We start from the raw sequence: 18,386 nt of genomic DNA, 5'->3' as shown, positions 1-18,386 counted from the left end.
GCTGTCTTACCGCCAACTGCAAAGTGGTGTCAGTCTCACAAGGGAAACGGTGAGCTAGCTGCACTAATCATATCGTGCTCCGAGCTCGGCTGGTGAGACTAATTGGCTGGTCAATAATCTGAACAGCTGGGAAGGGGAGTGACCACCAGTTGCTCAGTTGAAACAAGGGGTGCAACAATCATCACGAATCAAGCTCCTCATTAAAGACATGATCTGTCAGCCATAGTTCAAAGAGCTTTCACGTACTCTCCTTGTTTATTTCTAACTAGAGTAGAATCGGGCTGGGATTTAACTGCATTCCAGCTGGGGGTTTGTCAACTCTGGGATACAAATCTTTTTCAATTTAAACAGATTTGGTTGTGATTTGTGTAACCATACTCTACATCCAAAAGTTATCTTAATTCAGCTGAGAATATGTCTCCAGTAACTGAAAATGGAGAGACAGATGGACAGAAAATGCAACACAGCTGCCATGTATGTGCCTAGTTCTCAAAAACTGTCCTGGCAGGGGTGTTGAAGTCGCCTCGCTGATGACATATGATGGGTCATGGCTATACTTGGCTTTCACCAAGATAACATCCCAAAAGCACAAAGATTAGAAATGTGAGCATTTAAAAAATTCACCCAGTTGTCTGATTTACTGCACATAAACATAAAATGATTCACTTCCTTTCATTACTTAACTTCTCCCACTCCTCTGCTGGATGATAAGTGAAGTGATGATGGGCTTGTTGGAGGTGTTGAAAAACAACTTTACCTCCCAATTTGATACTTAAAGCATCCTTACTGAGGTGATGATGTGTGTGTGTGCCTGTCATTTATCTGCTGATGATGCTGAAGTTTGCTGTGATACCAAAGCTGCTGATTTAATCACCAAACACAATCGAAAATAACCAACATTTAGTCATTACAAGGCTGAAAGCTCGAGCTGTGTGAGTGAAATCAACAAAGAGAAACGTATATGTACATACATAGGCTTACACTTTTTGCTTCTCTGTTGAGGTACCTGTCACTTCAATGATATCAAGTGACTTTCCAAAAGAGTTAAAACCGTAAAGACAGAACAGGCATTGAGAAAAGAGTGGGAGTGAAAGTGAGAAATTGAGAGGGAGAGAGAAAAAGACCAGGTCTGACACAAAATGGCATTTAGCATTTATCCTGACTACAGCTTTATGCTAAACTACTTCAGTTCATCATGTTATATTACCGTATTGTATTGCTCTGTGTGTGTGTGTGTGTGTGTGTGTGTGTTAGCTTATTTCAGTATTTCAGGGCTATAAATAACCTGTTAGTTAGACAGACAGCCTTAGACAGAGTTGCATTTCCTAATAAATCTCGAGGCAACCTGCAGAGGAGGATGAACACTTTCCTAACTTTTTTTTTCAGGACTTAATAATAATTAACACAGCCCAGAGGTTACAGATGCCAGCCCATCACCACAGCTTCACCATACCCTCCTCCTGCTGCATTTATAATACTGCTCTGTGGTCAAACATCTCCCTAGGTGTGACAGTGTTTGACTGAGCGAATGAGAAGCAGGAGATGAACGAGAGAGACCACGATGTTTACTTGACATTCCCTGGACAAATACATGCTTTCAAAATGCTATGTTAACATAATTTAATAATTCATGACCAGCTTGGTTATTTCTAGGTGTAGCTTTACCTAACAAGGACTCGCTCTGGCCACGAGAACACGGTCCTCGGGTCAAACGAGGCAATCAGAACTTTGGCAAAAAGAAATCTGCCTCTCTCATTCTTTTCCTCCCCTTTTTCTCTTCTGTACTTACCCTCTCATGACAAGTGTTTTCAATAAGGCAGTCTTAAGACAGCCTCTCTACCATGCAGAGGAACACAAAAGAACGCACATACACACACACACACACACACACACTCAGAGGCACACACACACACATTCGTAGTCTTTAGCCCTGTGCAGAGTGTTAACAGGCTTTCTGCCAGTGAAGCAGAAATAAGACAGAATCATCAGATATCCGTGACAGGCAACATGCACACACAGATCCACTATATGGCTTTCAATCTAACGAACTCATACAAGACTGTGTGTACTATGTGCATATGTAATAAAGTGTGTGTCTGTATGCGTTTCTGTGTGTAGCTGTGTGTACGTATGCAAGTTTGTGTGTGGCCTGTGAACCGTCACAGCGACACAGGTCTGTCTGGGAGGATAAGAGTGAGACGTCTTATCAGCCACAAGCCAGACAGACACACATTCTCAGTCACACACTCACACACTCACACAGTGGGATAATATGCCACCTCATATCAGCTATACAGCTAGGTCTGTCAGTGTGTGTGTGTCTGTGTGTGTGTGTGCGTGTTGGGGGGGTATAGGAAGAGAGACGACAGCAAGGAGCAAAGAGGGAAGGGAGTAGAGGCATGGAGGACGAGGAGGGAAAGTTGAAAGATAAAGAAAGAAACTGGAAACTGGAATGGTATGAGATGAGGAATGACAGAGAACAGAGAAGGGGCAAAGGAGAGAGTAGCCTACTGTTATGACAACATTTCCCTCTGGAGGTAAGAAGTGATGAAGAAAGGTCGTGATGAATGATCAGACAAGAGGTATATTAGCCAGTAGCAGTTAGACTGACTGTCCAGAAACCACAAAGTCCTACTATCTCCACTTTTGTGTTTCCTGATATCACAGCCAGACAACACTGAGATTTCCATATTTTAGTTCAGTCTGATATGAAGCCTACAGGGTCAGCCTGTCAAACATCTGAGTGCTCATGAATCCCCAACTTTTCCCTCTCGCCCTCTCACTGTTATTAACATAGTGCAGCAACAGCTCTGAACAAATGAGCGAGGACCAATTAAATTGCACTCGAGTTTAGACCTCAGCCAACCAAGGCCAATGGTGCATTAAGCTGTTCCTGGGATTGTCGTTTTTCCAACTTTGGTGTGTTTGTGAGCTCTAAGTTGTAATATGATAACTATGGAGATATATTTGTGTGTTTTTGTTGCAATCATATAAAACTGTTTTGAGAGCATATTTCTTGAACTGCAATCAAAAATCAAGTTTGTAAGTAAAAACATATGATCATTTTGCTTATAAATCAGTACTCTCTGCTTGCGAATTAAAAAGTTTTGCTTACAAGTTCAACTGCACTTAATGGGCGGGGCCTACGCTGATGGATGAGAGAAGAGTTTCTATTGGTGGGTTTGACGTGGCTCCAGAGCGGGCTACACCCATGATTCCCTCTCTCCCACTGGAAACGCTCGACAGTCAGCATTACTGCTACACCCCAGGGCATTGACGGTACTGACCGTTACACCGTCGAATAGTTCTGCTCTGGCAAAACAAAAGCAATCTACATGCACCAGTTCAAATAAAACATTCTTGCTATTATTAGTTATATATAAACATACCTGCTCATTGACTTTCGCCACAGCTCCCGCACTAAATTCCCCGTGATCTACAGAACTCCCATGTTGCTTTGCAAGCTGTCATTCCGAGACCGGCCAATAGAGACGTGTCTTACAGCTTTCAGTTTAGGCTCTGCCCACCAGGTTCAACTTTTTACTCGCAAAACTTTTTGACTTGCAAACTAAAACGTTTTGAGCTTACATAGCCTGCCTACACTCTGAAAAATAACACAATGGTTCAACTTTAAAACATTAAGGTAACAATTTGCATGCATCTTTTTTAAGTAATTCTAACTCTGAGTCAATCCTACGAGTTTTCATAGTCTGACAAACTCAATTAGTTTAGTACAACCAACATAAGTTGCTTTGACCTCGAAAAACATAATTAAGTTAAACCAACTAAATATTTATCCAAAAGTTGATATTAAGTGGTCAAGCTATTTTATTTAAGATAATCTAACTTATTTATTTTAATTCTATCCTACTCAAATAATAACTTAATAATAACTTCTTAAAATAAGTTGTCAACTGACTAAAAAAAGTTAATGAAACAAACCTAATCTTTGAATACCGAAAAACTTATTTATTTTAGACGTTTTCCACTTACTAATAATTTTTGTACATATAAGTTGGATAAAAATGAATATCTTTATTTATGTAAATTTGTACATGATGGCTGGCAATAAACTGAAGAGAAGTTTTATAGGGTGGGCAGCACTACCTTTCAATCCTGCATGTACTATAACGGAGTGGTTAGCATTGTCTCCTCACAGCAAGAGGGTTCCTGGTTCGAACCTAGTGTGGAGCCCTTCTGTGCGGAGTTTGCAAGTTCTCCCCGTGTCAGCGTAGGTTTTCTCCGGGTACTCCGGTTTCCTCCCACAATCCAAAGACATGCAGGTTAACTGATGACTCTGAATTGCCCGTAGGTGTGAATGTGTGTGAATGGTTGTCTTTCTCTATGTGTCAGCCCTGTGATAGTCTGGTGACCTGTCCAGGGTGTACCCTGCCACTTGCCCAGCTCCCCCTGACCCCCCACAGGATAAGTGGTTATGGAAATGAATAAATGAACATAGAAAATGACAAGATATTTTTCAAAAAGTATCAAATCTCAAAAGGTTAGAAAGGTTCGATAAATTTACATGTATCACTTTGAAGGAAAAGATCCTATGAATAGATAGGTCTGCCCATCACTAATCTGAAATGATAGTAGGAATTAGAAAGATCCTCATGTTAACTTCAAGGGTTCATGTCATATGACAACTCAAGACAATTGCAGAGTGAGTCACTAAAGGGTTTAAAATACTGCGCATTGAAAATATAACAAAAAATATGGTTGCTGAAATAGGCCTACTTCAGTACCTCAGCGAGTTATGTTTGCTGACCGCATTTTGTGACTATGCACACTGGTGACAACATGCAACATATGACCATCAGCAACTGTACTGCAATATTTTGATTGATCCTCACTGTAGTTCACCGCTACAGTTATGTACTGGTGCTCGGAATCAAGCTGGGTACCTCAGAGGTGAATTTTGTGCTAACCGCAAAGAGAGTCTGTGGTTGGTGTTTGGTGGCACATTACGGAAGCAGATCAACCAAAAAGGAAAAATAAAGAGTAAAGTGAAGGTACAATTAAAATTGACAAAAAGCAGGGAATGACTAGATTTATTACTTGTTGATGGAAGCTAATGACTATGAAGCTGTGCACTGACATTGAGGAATATTGTCAAAGTAATTGACAGACAGACTGAATGGTGATTAAGAGAGTGAGTGAGTCATTCACTGAATGGCTCAACTGAATAGCTTATTGAGTAAGTAACTGACTACCTGATTATGTAAAGGACTGACTCAGTGGCTGACTAAGCAAAAGAGAGAGGGACATCTCAGAAGAAGCAAGTGCCTACACCTCCAATTGAACAGCATTGAGAACGCACTGTCCATAACAACAAGGAAATGCCCTGCACTCCTCTCAGATTTAATAGGGTTGGCCCAGAAAGTAGCCTCAGAAATGTCAAGAACATGGCAAGAGTTAGGAGAAAGGGACAGGGGGAGCGGAGAAGTAAGCAAAAAGAACAAGGGAAAGACTCAATGGAGGAGAAAGTTGGAAACAAGGTAAAAGAAAGAGAGAAACAATTTCATGACATGGCATAGTTATTGAAATGTCAAAGGGGTGCACAGAGAAGGGTGGCTGATGGGAAAAAAATGCAGAGGAGGTGACACGGAAGGGGAAAGGGGTGGACAAGGGGATGGACAGCCAGAGATAGAAATCCTTTTGCCACTCAGAAAATTTGTTATAGAAGTGTTGGAAAGGGGAGGGAAAAAAGGAGGAGGAGAGGGAGGAATAACAGAGGAGGAAAATGACTTGGGAACACAGGCCATCAGTCATTGGGAAAGCAGGCCTGACACTACTGCATCAATAATTCAGATGACTACGGCTAATGAGCGAGATCCAAACAAATCACCCCTGAATTCACTGGGAGAACATTGAAACATTTCACTGCGCAAAATATGGCACCATTATAGCTGCAGTTTGGGCTGTATTGGCAACACACAAGGGAAAGGGGGTTGGATACAAAATTCATCTCTCTTGAACCCTTAAATCATTCACTTTTATTTTCATGAGGAAAAAGGGACGGTGGGAATCAACTAAGACTGCGCATTAGCATGCATGCACGCACAAAAGGGAAAGACCCATTTGGCAAAAGACAAAAACATAACAAGACATTTTTAAAAAGACTGTGATAAAGTAGGTGGCAAAGAAAAACCTGGAAAAGAAGCAATGAAAGGAGAATTTGTTGTCTTTGTGAGAGCACTGACAGTGGAAACGACTGGAGTGCAAGAGACAGAAAGACAAACCCAGATAGTGCTATTTGGTAGCACTAAGCCTAGATCAAACCCAGTATGGTGTCTGGCACTGGACAGATGACTGTAACTAACACGCACTAAGACACACACACAGGCACACACAGTAAACAACTTCCTTCCTCCTAACTCCACACACTAACAAAAGCACCTACACAGCATGGGACAATATTAAAACTACAATCCACATTTCCCACACAGCACGATAACAGGAACTCATTTATACAGCAGGGTTGTTTTTAGCATCACACTAAAGTAGATTGTTTGGTGATCATGCAGTTAGTAAAAAGAACTGTTTTAGCAATAACCGTCACACTATGTTAGCTCCAGTCTGAGAGGATCAGTCTAAATACAAACATGACACAACTAGGGATGTCCCGATCCAGCTTTTTCACTTCCGATCCGATACCGATATTACAGCCTTGAGTTTTGGCCGATACCGATACCGATCCGATCCAAGCACGTATTATACATATTCACTTATTTTGTTGTCAGTCATGTTAGAAAAGGTTTGATCAAGCAAAGAACAACTACTTAATCAGGTTAGTTTGAATGATCCACAACAGTTGGTATGAGAAACTGACCTGTTTATTGTTAACAGGGTTAAATAAACAAACTTTAAACTTGAACATTAACATTAAATAAAAAATATAGCTGGTTTGCTTTGGCCCCTTAATAAATAGAAAATGAATCAACACAAGAAATCTTTAAAATGTCTAACAATGAAATTAAAATAGCAGCAAGATTCCTTTGGCCCCCTAATAAATAAATAAAAAGATTAACACCACAAGACATTGTTGACATTTAACAAACAATGCAGCCTTTCCTTTTCAGTTATTTTAGTAGTGTTTTTGTAGTCCATCCATGGCTCCAATTTCACTAATTGTGCCCAAAACAATGCCATCAGTGCTCTTTACTTAAACAGTAAGAGTGTAAACCAAATAAAAATATCACTCTCAAAAAACCAGAGCAGAAAACAAATAGTCTGTTAACTAAATTGACCGCTACTCTTCCTACCCTCCGTGTATCTGCCGTCAGCATGCTGGCCTTGTGGATTGATAGTAAGAGCTGGAGCGGATCACTGGAATAGACTGCTTGAATCGCAGAGCGCTGGGCTGGCCGGAAAACCTGGCACGGACTCCGCGAAAAACTGGATCATGGAGTTCATGGATCGGCATTTTTCCATGCAGTCCGATCCGATGCCGATGCCCGTTTTTTGCTAATATCGGCGGCCGATACCGATCCGAATATCGGATCGGGACATCCCTAGACACAACCCTAAGCTTGTATGAGCTATTTGTGAATGTTACAACTCAAATGTTAGCCATAGTGTTACCTTAGTCACTCCTGATGAAAATTCATCCTATAAGCAGTACCCTTATGATGTCAATGAGCATTTGTACAAATAGGCCTCCCCAGGAACAAGAGACTAATTTGTGATGTCAACACCTAAAGCTAGATTTGGTGGTGTACAGTCGAAAGCATTTTACCGCTAACACCAGCTCCAAAGTCTGTTGAATGCCGGGAGTGATTGAAATAACTCTTAACAAATTCACAAACATTAAAGGGACTACTGAAAGTGACCATGTGAGTGCAAAGTACTACGTTCAATTCCTCAGCAAACAGCAACAGGCAGATGGCAAGCAGCCAAGAGAAAGACGATGATGGTAACGTTATTTACTCTGGAATAAATCAGCAGAGTAGAGTGTGGCTACCCGATCCGAGCCCGATGAGTCCCGACGGGTCCCGACGGGTCCCGACGGGTCGGGCCAGGTTCGGTCAAAAATGTATAAATTGTATTCGGGCTCGGGTCGGATTCGGTCAGCTTTCAGTGAAAATGTAGTGTAAAAATAAATAAAATCCTATTGTCTGTCCTGTTTAATGCTTGGGGACTGTTATTTACGTGACAACACCTGAACACAACACACTAGGGATGCACCGAATATTCGGTATATTTGGCCGAATATTGCAAAAAAACACACATTCGGTATTCGGTGGAATAAGTTAAAAGCAAGGCCGAATAATAGCGGTGTGTTTTGATAACGCAATCAAACAGCGTGCCGTGATGCGCGGAGTAAAATGTTGGCAACGTGGCGATCCGTCCCTCCATGCACTCGCATTTGCGACTAAAAATAGTTTTGAGCGAGCAAAATAGGCTTAAATCATTCAGCACGCTGTGCGAGCAGCCTACAGATTTCAACCAGCAGCAGAAACGAAAGGCGAATCCCATCGGTTGTGGGTTGAACGGGGGGGTCACAGACACAGACAGTAATGTATTCCTGTCAAATACGGCAGCCATCGGCTTACCGGCGACGGAGAAGTCGGCTCCAATAATATCCTCTTCTTGGCGTCATGACTGCCCAGAAGTACCTGAACAGCCGAGCCAGCCGAACACAGGTATGTGACGTGTCAGAGGAGAAACGAGCCGTTCACGGCCCACAAACCTCACCGCACTTTAGGGACTGTTCTTTACTTATGAAGGGGAGGAGGGTGGCTGGTTGATTCTTATTTTATTTATGTATTTTATTTTGATCCCCCCTATGTTAATCACTTATTGATGCTGTTTTTGAAGTATGAATAAGTCAATAAGTAATTTATTCCACTGAAATATCATTGATGTCGCCTATAATAGAAAAGTGATTTATCTTTTCATAAATGACAAAAGGCACATCTGCCTCATTTTTGCTGTGGTATCGTGATACTACTCAGAACCGTGATATTTTCATTGGTATCATACAGTGGGATCCAATTGTGGTACTGTGACAACACTAATCTGGAGGGGGTTCATCTGCAAAAACTAATGAAAAACTAAACAACGATATTCGGTACTCGGTATTCGGCCAAGCGTTTAATATTATTCGGCTTTGGCTTCGGCCACAAATTTTCATTTCGGTGCATCCCTACAACACACACACACATTGGCTGTTTCTACTGTTCATCTCTGAAGCTCCAGAGACGATTCTGAGTGCTCTTGCAGTCAGAGGACTGTGTATGTAGCTGCGTGTGTGACTGGGTCAGCTGTCTGCAGCAGCGCCAGTAGTTCTGTAGCAGTTCGGTCAGTTTGTGGTCCTCTTGACGGGCCAGAGCACAGAACTGGGCTGCGCACACTTCAACACCCTCTAGCCAAGCTCACAAACCTCCGCCGGGCTCCCACACACTCAGCTGCTCGAGTGAGAACGGCTATTATATTTTTAACTGCTGATGATACTGTGTAATGTGTGTGTTTGTTTAAACAATCTACTAACAGAATAGCACAAATCAATGCCTTTTTACTGTCATTTAAAGTTTAAAGTCAAGGTGTAACCAGGTTAAATAGCCTGTAACCATAACAACTGTGTGACACAAACTCAGTGCTTTAGTAATTAGCCTAAATAATGTCGGGCTCGGTTCGGTTTCGGACATAACAAAACAGAATGACTGTCGGGTTCAGACGGGTTCGGGTACTTTTCTCTCGGGCTCGGTCGGGTTCGGACAGAAATATACGGCCCGTGCCGCACTCTACAGCAGCGTGGAAATATTTGGGATTTCAGAGAAAATACAGGTCAACAGAGAGAGCACATGACGAATGTAAACAATGCTGTTATTAGATAGGACATGATGTAACTGCCTGGATGGACATCTCACTCTGCTAACTTCTCACTACAGCAACATTAGCTGTGATTGTCTGCGGCCTCGTGCCTATGACTGAATCACAGCCGTGACGATATCACAGTACAACATCACTCCCTCTCGTGTGATATTGCTTAAGCCAATAATGAGTGATTAGCAAAAATCAATTGTTTTGTCCATGAACCCTGACAGTTGTTACTGAGCTGAATGTGATACTTTTGTTAAATGATCTTGTTGTTAATCTGTGTTTTATTGTTGTTGGGAGAAGTTTTCCTTCAGGGCTTTTAGCCAGATAGCCCATGATCTGTTTTTACATGTTAGTGGGGGTCCATGTCATTGGTTCGACAGCCCATTGGTTCGACATCCCATTAGTCCGACTGTCCGCGGTGCTGAACGGCTCGCGGCGGGCATATGGTGCGCCACGACCGGCTTGAGGCGGAGCAGGCTCACAGCTTATGTGTTTGTCACTTTCTTTTTCATTTTAACCCACACCATGATCTTTTCCTGACCCTAACCAAGTGGTTTTTGTGCCTAAACCTAACCAGACCTTAACCACAGGGCATCATGATGATTTCGGAACGGACTTCGGAACAATGAGTTTAATATGGTCGGAACAATGGGATGTCGGACCAATGGGCTGTCGAACCAATGGGCAGTTCCCGTTAGTGGAGTCAATTTAAAGTAAACTTTACTGCACTTATTATGTATGTGTTGTTTTTATCTTCTACTGCCAAAAGTAAAAAGGAAAGGTGTGGCAGTGTCTTCTGTAACAGATCAAAGTTATAGCAGACCCCTGAATCCTACTGGATCAAAATCGTATCGTGGCAGACTTTGTAATATCAGAAAATATAAAAAAAAATAATAATACTGTATCATGATGCAACTGGTAATTAACACCCCTAGTAAACAGAACTAACTAGCTTATACATACACAATATTATATACACTGCACATTGGTTTTAATGGTACCACATTTGGTAAAGTCACGAGAGTCATTTGCAACAACGGAGCTACATCATACTCAGAATGCAGGGTGTAAATATGCAAACCGCACACCCCTGGCACCACCCACCTGAGCATGGATAACATTTCATTTTTATCTAAATACCAGTTTTGTCGCACAGCAAGCCACCGTTTTAATTGATCAAAATACAATGTTTGTTTACAATAACTTCTAGGTAGAAAACCCCTGTGTCATGTACATAAAATGAAACACCGCTGAGTAGACGCTGCCTCAATTAAGTTTCAAATTATTTTTTTTCCCCCTAATAATAATCCCACCTAAAAACATCAAAGACCTAAGCAAAGTAACACAGTAAAATAAGCACAGTAGAAATGTCAGGTAGGTCGGACCACTGTGTTTAACTGTATATGTTTAAACGTTACAGTTGCGGTTGAAAATGACAACAAACATAGACAAGTCTGACGGTTTCACATAACTCTGCAATTCAAAACAATTGCCAGTTGTATACTCCAAAGTGTTAGTGTGACGTTAGAGTGATTTGGTTTATTGACCAATACTTGTTGAGGACAGCAGCACTCGAAACTCCCAACTTTGTCCCATAGTCAGATATTTTCAGTTTCTCCTACATCAACAAATTTGTTAACTTCATAAGTTTTGGGAAATTGTAATTAAGAGTGCTGTATTTATTTATTTCCTTTTTTTCTCCTTTGGAAACAGATTAATTTAATACAACAAATATATTTCAATATTTCAAAGACTTTTGCATTAATTGATTTTGCAAAAATCAGTAGGGAAAACCATTTTCTTCTCACACAACACATACCTTTACCTTTAAATCCATGAGCAAAGACCACGTAAACCGTGAGCTACGGTTTATTTTCCGATGAGCAGGTAAAAAAAAGAAAAAAAAAAGTCAATAGAGCTTACACAGTGTTTAGCTTCATAAGCCCCAGTCTAAACTCAGCAAGTGGCTTGGGTTATGCCCTGAAGGGCCTACCCGGCAGTTTATTGCGCTGCGCTGTGCAGAGGTAGCAGGCTCTTATTATTCCTATCCACTTATTAGACTGGTCCCTGGGTGTGGTAGCAAACCCACTACTTTAAAATCTCTATCTCTCTGTAGATATATAACTCTCTAGATATATAATTCTCCTTGCCTCAGACCTGCTGCCCTGGACTTTTTTCCCTTTCTTTACCTCCCCTGACTCCATAGGCCTAGGTATAGGAAGTGCTTACATTGGTTCTTTCTTTGTGCTGTAGTCAGCCTAAAGACAGAAACACGACACGAGCTAGATATAATATCTAGCAGAGCTGGGGTGATGAACGAGGGAGTATTGAAGGGATATAAATATTCTTTCTCTCTCCATGACTATTTCTTCCACTCCCTGAGGGGCATATAGGAGGATTTAAAAAAGCAGGGGTCCACCACTGCTGCCCTAACTTAGTTTTTTCATTTTTTTTTTAATTTCTTTCATCAATTTCTTCCCCATGTCTGTCACAATCTTTTTCAACTCAACTTTTCCCTATCTATCCCCCCACCTGTTACTCTATCCTGTTTAGGAAAATAAGGTTAATATAAGTGTCCTGTGCGTTCTTAAACATTAAACTTTCTAGCACATATGGAAAAGTTTTAAAAACCTGCCACTATTAGTGCTCTGGGGTCTGGTTCTGACAGTAATACCATTTTCCTTCGGCATGATACACCACATCTTTGCTGCAAAGAGTTGTGCTGTACTGTCCTGATGTGAAATTTCACTGCAAACTTATGCAGCAAGATTACCAAGCTGGCCCACTCTGCCCTCAATGCAGAGCTAAAGTCTGCCTGTGCCCACCCTCGACTGAACCTTGCTGTCAGTCAAATGACTCGCCAAAGATGTGATTTAATGCAGACGAGAAAAAGAGATCCAAGTCAGATTTATGCTGAATGCAAGGGGTTGAGGAGAGTCTAAAATGTAAAGATTTCACCATTGATAGAATCACAGCAACACCAAACAGGTATCGTCGGCAGCCGTCACCTACAGTATTGTAAAAATTAAGCTTGATGCATTTCCTGGGTAGTATGTGTGGCTGTTGTTTCGAGTTTTCTTTCCTACATTTCTGCTCTTAACAGATAGAAACATCAGTTCCTCTGAACAACCCCCCTCTGACTACACTTTCAAAGTTTTTTTTTTTTTTTTTTTTAAGATATTTTTTGGGGCTTTTTAGCCTTTAATGGATAGGAGAGACAAGCATGAAGGGGGTAGAGAGAGAGGGAGTGACATACAGCAAAGGGCCACAGGCTGGAGTCGAACCCGGGCCGCAACAGCCTTGTACATGGGGCACCTGCTCTAGCACTAAGCCACCCACGCCCCTACACCTTCAAAGTTGCAATGAAGTCCATTCCTTCTTTGTGCTGTTAATGCCAAGATACAAACTCTTTTTTTTTTTGTACTGCTCCTTCTTGTAAAAGACTTATAGCGGTACTTTATACCGTTGTAAGATTTCATTACATTTCATTAGTGTTTTAGTCCCATTTGATTTTGGTGTATGACAAAGAAACTGTGAATCAACATTATAGATTCAATTTAAGAAGATTTAATAATATCTATTCTAACCCTTAGTTACTGGAAGGCTTTTACTGTACATGAAGCCCATGCAGGCAATGATAAATTAGCCACCAAGTGCTAAATCCTTGCATGAATTAAGTTTTAGGCTAAATTCTGCTACAAAAGAAGCGTACACAATGGGAGTAGATGAGCCTCCTCTGTTGACAGGTGACACTACAAAAGAAGTCAAGAGAAATAAATGCCAAAAAACAGCAATTTCTCCATTACATTCAAACTGAATCCAAAACCTGGGACCGATATTTTAATATCAAAAGTCTCCTCTGCTCTCTCTCTGTCTCTCTATCAGCCCTTCCCTTTCTCACCCTCTCTCTGCACTGCAAAGGCAGACTAAAAATGCATTTAGTGCACCAGTGAAATAAAGACATTATCTAGTCTGCCATGTAGCTGTCACTCTAACCACAATAAATACGTAAGAGAACCAAGGAGCGGAAACAAGATAAGGATAAACAAACAATGCTTTGAATACTGAAGATTAAGATTTAAATGTTGATGTGACAAACACACATTTAGATGTTTGAGGACAGCCTTAATTAACTTAACATTTATCCCTGCCCAGCCTCACAAGTTTCGAGCCAAAGCTTGTGGTGGCCACGGCAAGACGAAGGGCAGTGAGGGAGACCAGAAGTTGGTGAGATGAATACAAAAAGCTGCTTCACCATTTTGTCCATTTTCAGCTAAATAAGATCTTCCACCGCCTCCTCCACCTCCTCTGCCATGGCCCCAGGCAGGCAACTGGGAAAGAACATTTCTCACATTATAACCCCTCAATATCTCTCCTGTGGCTCATTGAAAGTATGTCTGTCTATGTGTGTGTGTGTTTGTGTGTGTGTGTGTGTGTGTGTGTGTGCGCGCGCACTAGGGAAGCACGTGTGGCTAGCTCCTGTCTCCTGGTCCGAGTCACACTCGAATCTTTCAGACAGGACGGACCAAAGTTAAATGTTGGTGAATAAAATATTGAAGTCAATGGTTTAAAGATAGTGGCAATGTCAGTGGCAAGAGAAGCAAACTAATAATAGCCGGATACATTTTCGGCTAGGTAAGTGATTGAGAAATGCTCTCTCTGTCGCTCATTAGATAATGCAGAGGTGTCCTTGAGCCGGTCAATGCCTAACAGCAGACTGTGGCTATAATGGGCAGCTCCCTGGTGTAATTTTGTGAATGTGAATCAAGGCACTGCTGAAAATAAGCACTGATGTCAGCAGACTGTCCCTAGGTAAAGATTGTTAAAAATAGGAGATATTCATTAATAACTGTAAAATTGAGGGTTTAAACTCCTAATCGCATGCGCAGGAGATGTTATGATTTGGTTTAATTCATGCAAAGACTACTGTAGGCCTTTTCCCTCAAAGCTTTAACAGACATGTATTTAAAGCAGGACGCTGGTCAAATTAGTGAGAGACTGGGAACTTCTACCAATGTCGAAACATGTCTAACGATTGCAAAGTAATGGCGCAAATAGACCAAGTTTATCTATTTGTAGATATATATATATATATATATATATATATATATAGCTTATAAGACTAATAACTACATATATATACATCTTATACATTCATAAATAAAGTGATTTAAATGACTTGTGGCTTTATATAGTCATTTAAACGATCTCTATAGCTCACACAATGGTAAGAAAATGAATGTGGCTAAAGTTGTTCTTGTATTAGTCACCTCACTTGAATGTTAACTTAACAAGAAGCGAGAAATGCGCGCACATTTTTGCACAGCTCCACTGCAATGGTTGTGACACATTCATTATACATACACCTTGCAAGACATCAACATTAGTGACAGAAGAAAAAAAAACAGACGAGAAAAGTGTTTACAGCGAAGTGAAGGGCAAATATGTCGGTCTCAATTATTCATTCAATCTCTCTCTCATTCAAATGCTTTTTCACTGGTTAATCTGTCCATTTATTCATCAGTTTATTCTTCCTCTCAGTCAGCTCTTTCTTCATCCATTTGCGGACAAGTTAAATTCTTTATTCATTCATTCAAATATTTGTTCACTTGTCATGAATTTGTCCATGTATTCCATCATTTATTAATTCCGCAGTTTGTCCACTCAATCAATTTTCTATTCATATGCTAAGTCAGCAGAGAGAAAGGTGCAGGTGTGATGGTGCAACAGGAAAATTGCAGCAGCACAGAGACTTGATTGGAAGTCCTTGGTTGTGTAAAACATTCTTAGCAAAGGCTGCCCACTAAACGTCGATGACTTGAGGCCCCAATTTAGACCTCATGTTGACAACTAAAGCATTCCACTTTTTCTCCCATTGAAACAGTGTAAACATGCATTATCATGATAACAGCATGGCAGGCTACAAAAATGTACAAATGTATTATTGTCTCAAAATGATGAGAGAGAAGGGTGTTGGAAAAGGAGGGCAGAGGAGCATGATGTGTGCCTTGTTTCTTAATTCTACTCTGGACAGCAAGCAAGTTCAGCTTTACTACACGTGAACAAGACCAGACACTGGCACAGCTTCCTGTACTGCCATCTAATGCAATTGCCACATTGGCTAAAGCCACAAACTCAAGCCCTGCTGTGTGCGAGGATGCCAACACAGAGGGCACAAAATAACGCAGGGTCTTCCGGCAATAAGTTTAACGAGGCTCAATTTTTGCTGCAACACGATGTGACACCCTCCAGCAAGGTGCTGCGCTGGACAATCAAACTTTGTCACGTGAACACTGTGTTTCTACCGTTCTATCTTCCTTGCCATTGCTGTGATAACTTTCCAGAGTTGTATAATCCTGTCTGTGTGTATTACAAACCGCCATGCAATGTTTTAGAGTCTGATAAGCCTTTAAATCCATCCATTTGCTACTCCAACTGGACTTCCTGGAGTATTTCATTATCTCACCAGCACCAAAACAACTTGCCCCCGCCAGCATAGCCCCCTGCATTGCTTTATGGCAGGGCTGTTTTCTGGACTGAATCCCTAATAACAGTGCTAGCAGGAGCCATGTGGGAGAGGTGCCCCACAGTGTGGTAGGACTTTATTACCAAACTATAATGAGGACGCAAACTTTTTATTTTTACTTTTGACTGTGTACAAGTCACAAATGATGCTCATGTCAAATGCCAGCAAAGGCACAAAATGTGAGACACAGAAAAAACCTGTGACTTGACATGTGAGCTGTTTAGTGTGAGACAGCTGCTCTGCAGGTGCTTGACTGTGGTGTAATTGGACAAAGGCCAAAAGTAATATAGTCTGACAAACTAATTTCACAGTCTACGTGAGATGGAAAACGATGGAAAAGCTTTTGTCAAACTACTATTTCCAAGGGCAAAAATTAACAGTCAAATTAATAATATCTGTCATAACACTAGGTAATAGAAGTGCATCAGCAATAATGTTTGGTATCTTTAATCAAAAACAATATCAATAGATAACAAAAATATCAACTGATAGTAAAAGGCAGAAAGGACCAGCACATAACTACTAAATAAAGGCAATGTTTCATGTCGCCCTTATTACCATATTAAAGATATAGTGGCTTTGATTGAAATTACTGTAAAGGGTGCATGAACAGATAAATAAATCTGAGTAATAATCACAAAGAACCCTGTTCAACCATCATAAGATAATCACTGCACTTCCACTGTCAAAAACAACCTCTATTAAAACAGCTTGAAGCCAATCTATCCCCAATATAATACACGTGTGTGTCATCACTGCTGTATTATTAGCGAGCATATTACTAAGATAACCAACAACATATTTTCGAAGTCACTCCAGTCGATTCAACACAAAGCAGGTGCACTAACACGGGATGTTAGCAGACCGCTGTTTCCGCCCTGTGACAGATGTCAGATCATGCAAACAGGACACAGCCTCACTTCCCCTTCAGGTGAAAGACAACCACACTCACTTTACATAAATAACCACAGGACTGTCTCTTTCACGAATCCAGCAGTAGTTATAGGATGTTAAGGTGCAATACAACAGCATATACCATCTAGCATGCAGCTATCTATTGTGGTTATTGTGGGATTATTGACAGCATCGTCTAACGGCTCTATTAAGCTCCGGAGAGGTAAAAAATATAGCACTTCCTCCACATCGGAATTTCAAAATAAAATGCCTAACCATGCGTGTACACTTGTCATATTATGCAGGGAGCTAACAAAGCTTTATCACATTGAAAAGTGTCCACCATAAAAACAAGACTATCTGTAGGCAATGTGTCTTTCATTAACAGAATACGAGTGGTTTTTATTGTGCCCCAAAGAGCGGATAACATACGTCGCCTCGACAACACTTCCTGTCTGTCCTGACTACGCTCACTAGCTTAACGCACAGCAGCAGGTTCAGTTTACACACTCGGTCCTTTAAACAACACAACAATATTCGCTGAATATATCATTTAAGCGGTTACAGCGTTACCTCCTTCTTCTTTTGTCCTCCCCCGGGCGGCAGACATAGCAGCAGGAGGAAGAAAACAGACAGGACCGGCAGGTGAATGGAGGATTTAGCCCAAACAGACGCCATGTCGGAAGGATGCTCTGCCTGCGAGACACGTCTCCGACTAGTGATTGGATGCTGAGTCGACCAATCAACGGACAGAGGTTTGAAGTGCAGAAGCTTCTGGGTTTTGTAGTTTTTTTGTAAATCTGAGAGAAATCTGTTATACACTGCTTTATATTCACATGTAGAGGTTATACTTCGACTTCCGGGAAGGCATCTACTAGGGAAAAGCCAATATAAGTATAGCACTGATGAATAATTAAACAGATTTTAATGTAGGCTACAAATAAATGTATAAAGAACAATAGAACTAGGTATCGCCTCCGCAGTTGCAACATGAAAGTTTCTTGTTTTCTGGTTGGACTTTAGAGCAAAATAAATGTTACTGTGTACAGTAGACAGGTTAAAGGCTGCCTTAAAGATGCATTAGTAGTTTGACTAAATCTGTTTATTAAACCTGGTAGGCTTCATGGCTTTCCACATCAGC

At 41.1% G+C, this 18,386-nt stretch overlaps 1 protein-coding gene across 1 annotated transcript in view; it reads right to left on the bottom strand.

The window, feature by feature from the left end:
- Nucleotides 1-17,962, bottom strand: part of tusc3 (tumor suppressor candidate 3) — a 101,561-nt gene extending 83,599 nt beyond the window's left edge. The window contains exon 1 of the mRNA XM_050044062.1: nt 17,819-17,962. Coding sequence (XP_049900019.1) covers nt 17,819-17,923 — 105 coding nt within the window. The 5' untranslated portion in view covers nt 17,924-17,962. The remainder of the gene's footprint in view (nt 1-17,818) is intronic.
- Between the last annotated feature and the right edge of the window lie 424 nt (nt 17,963-18,386).

The sequence above is a fragment of the Epinephelus moara genome, chromosome 5 (assembly GCF_006386435.1).
Source record: "Epinephelus moara isolate mb chromosome 5, YSFRI_EMoa_1.0, whole genome shotgun sequence".
NCBI classification, from domain to species: Eukaryota; Metazoa; Chordata; class Actinopteri; order Perciformes; family Serranidae; genus Epinephelus; species Epinephelus moara.
Note: the sequence above shows the minus strand (reverse complement) of the source record. Positions and strands in the feature narration are given on the sequence as shown.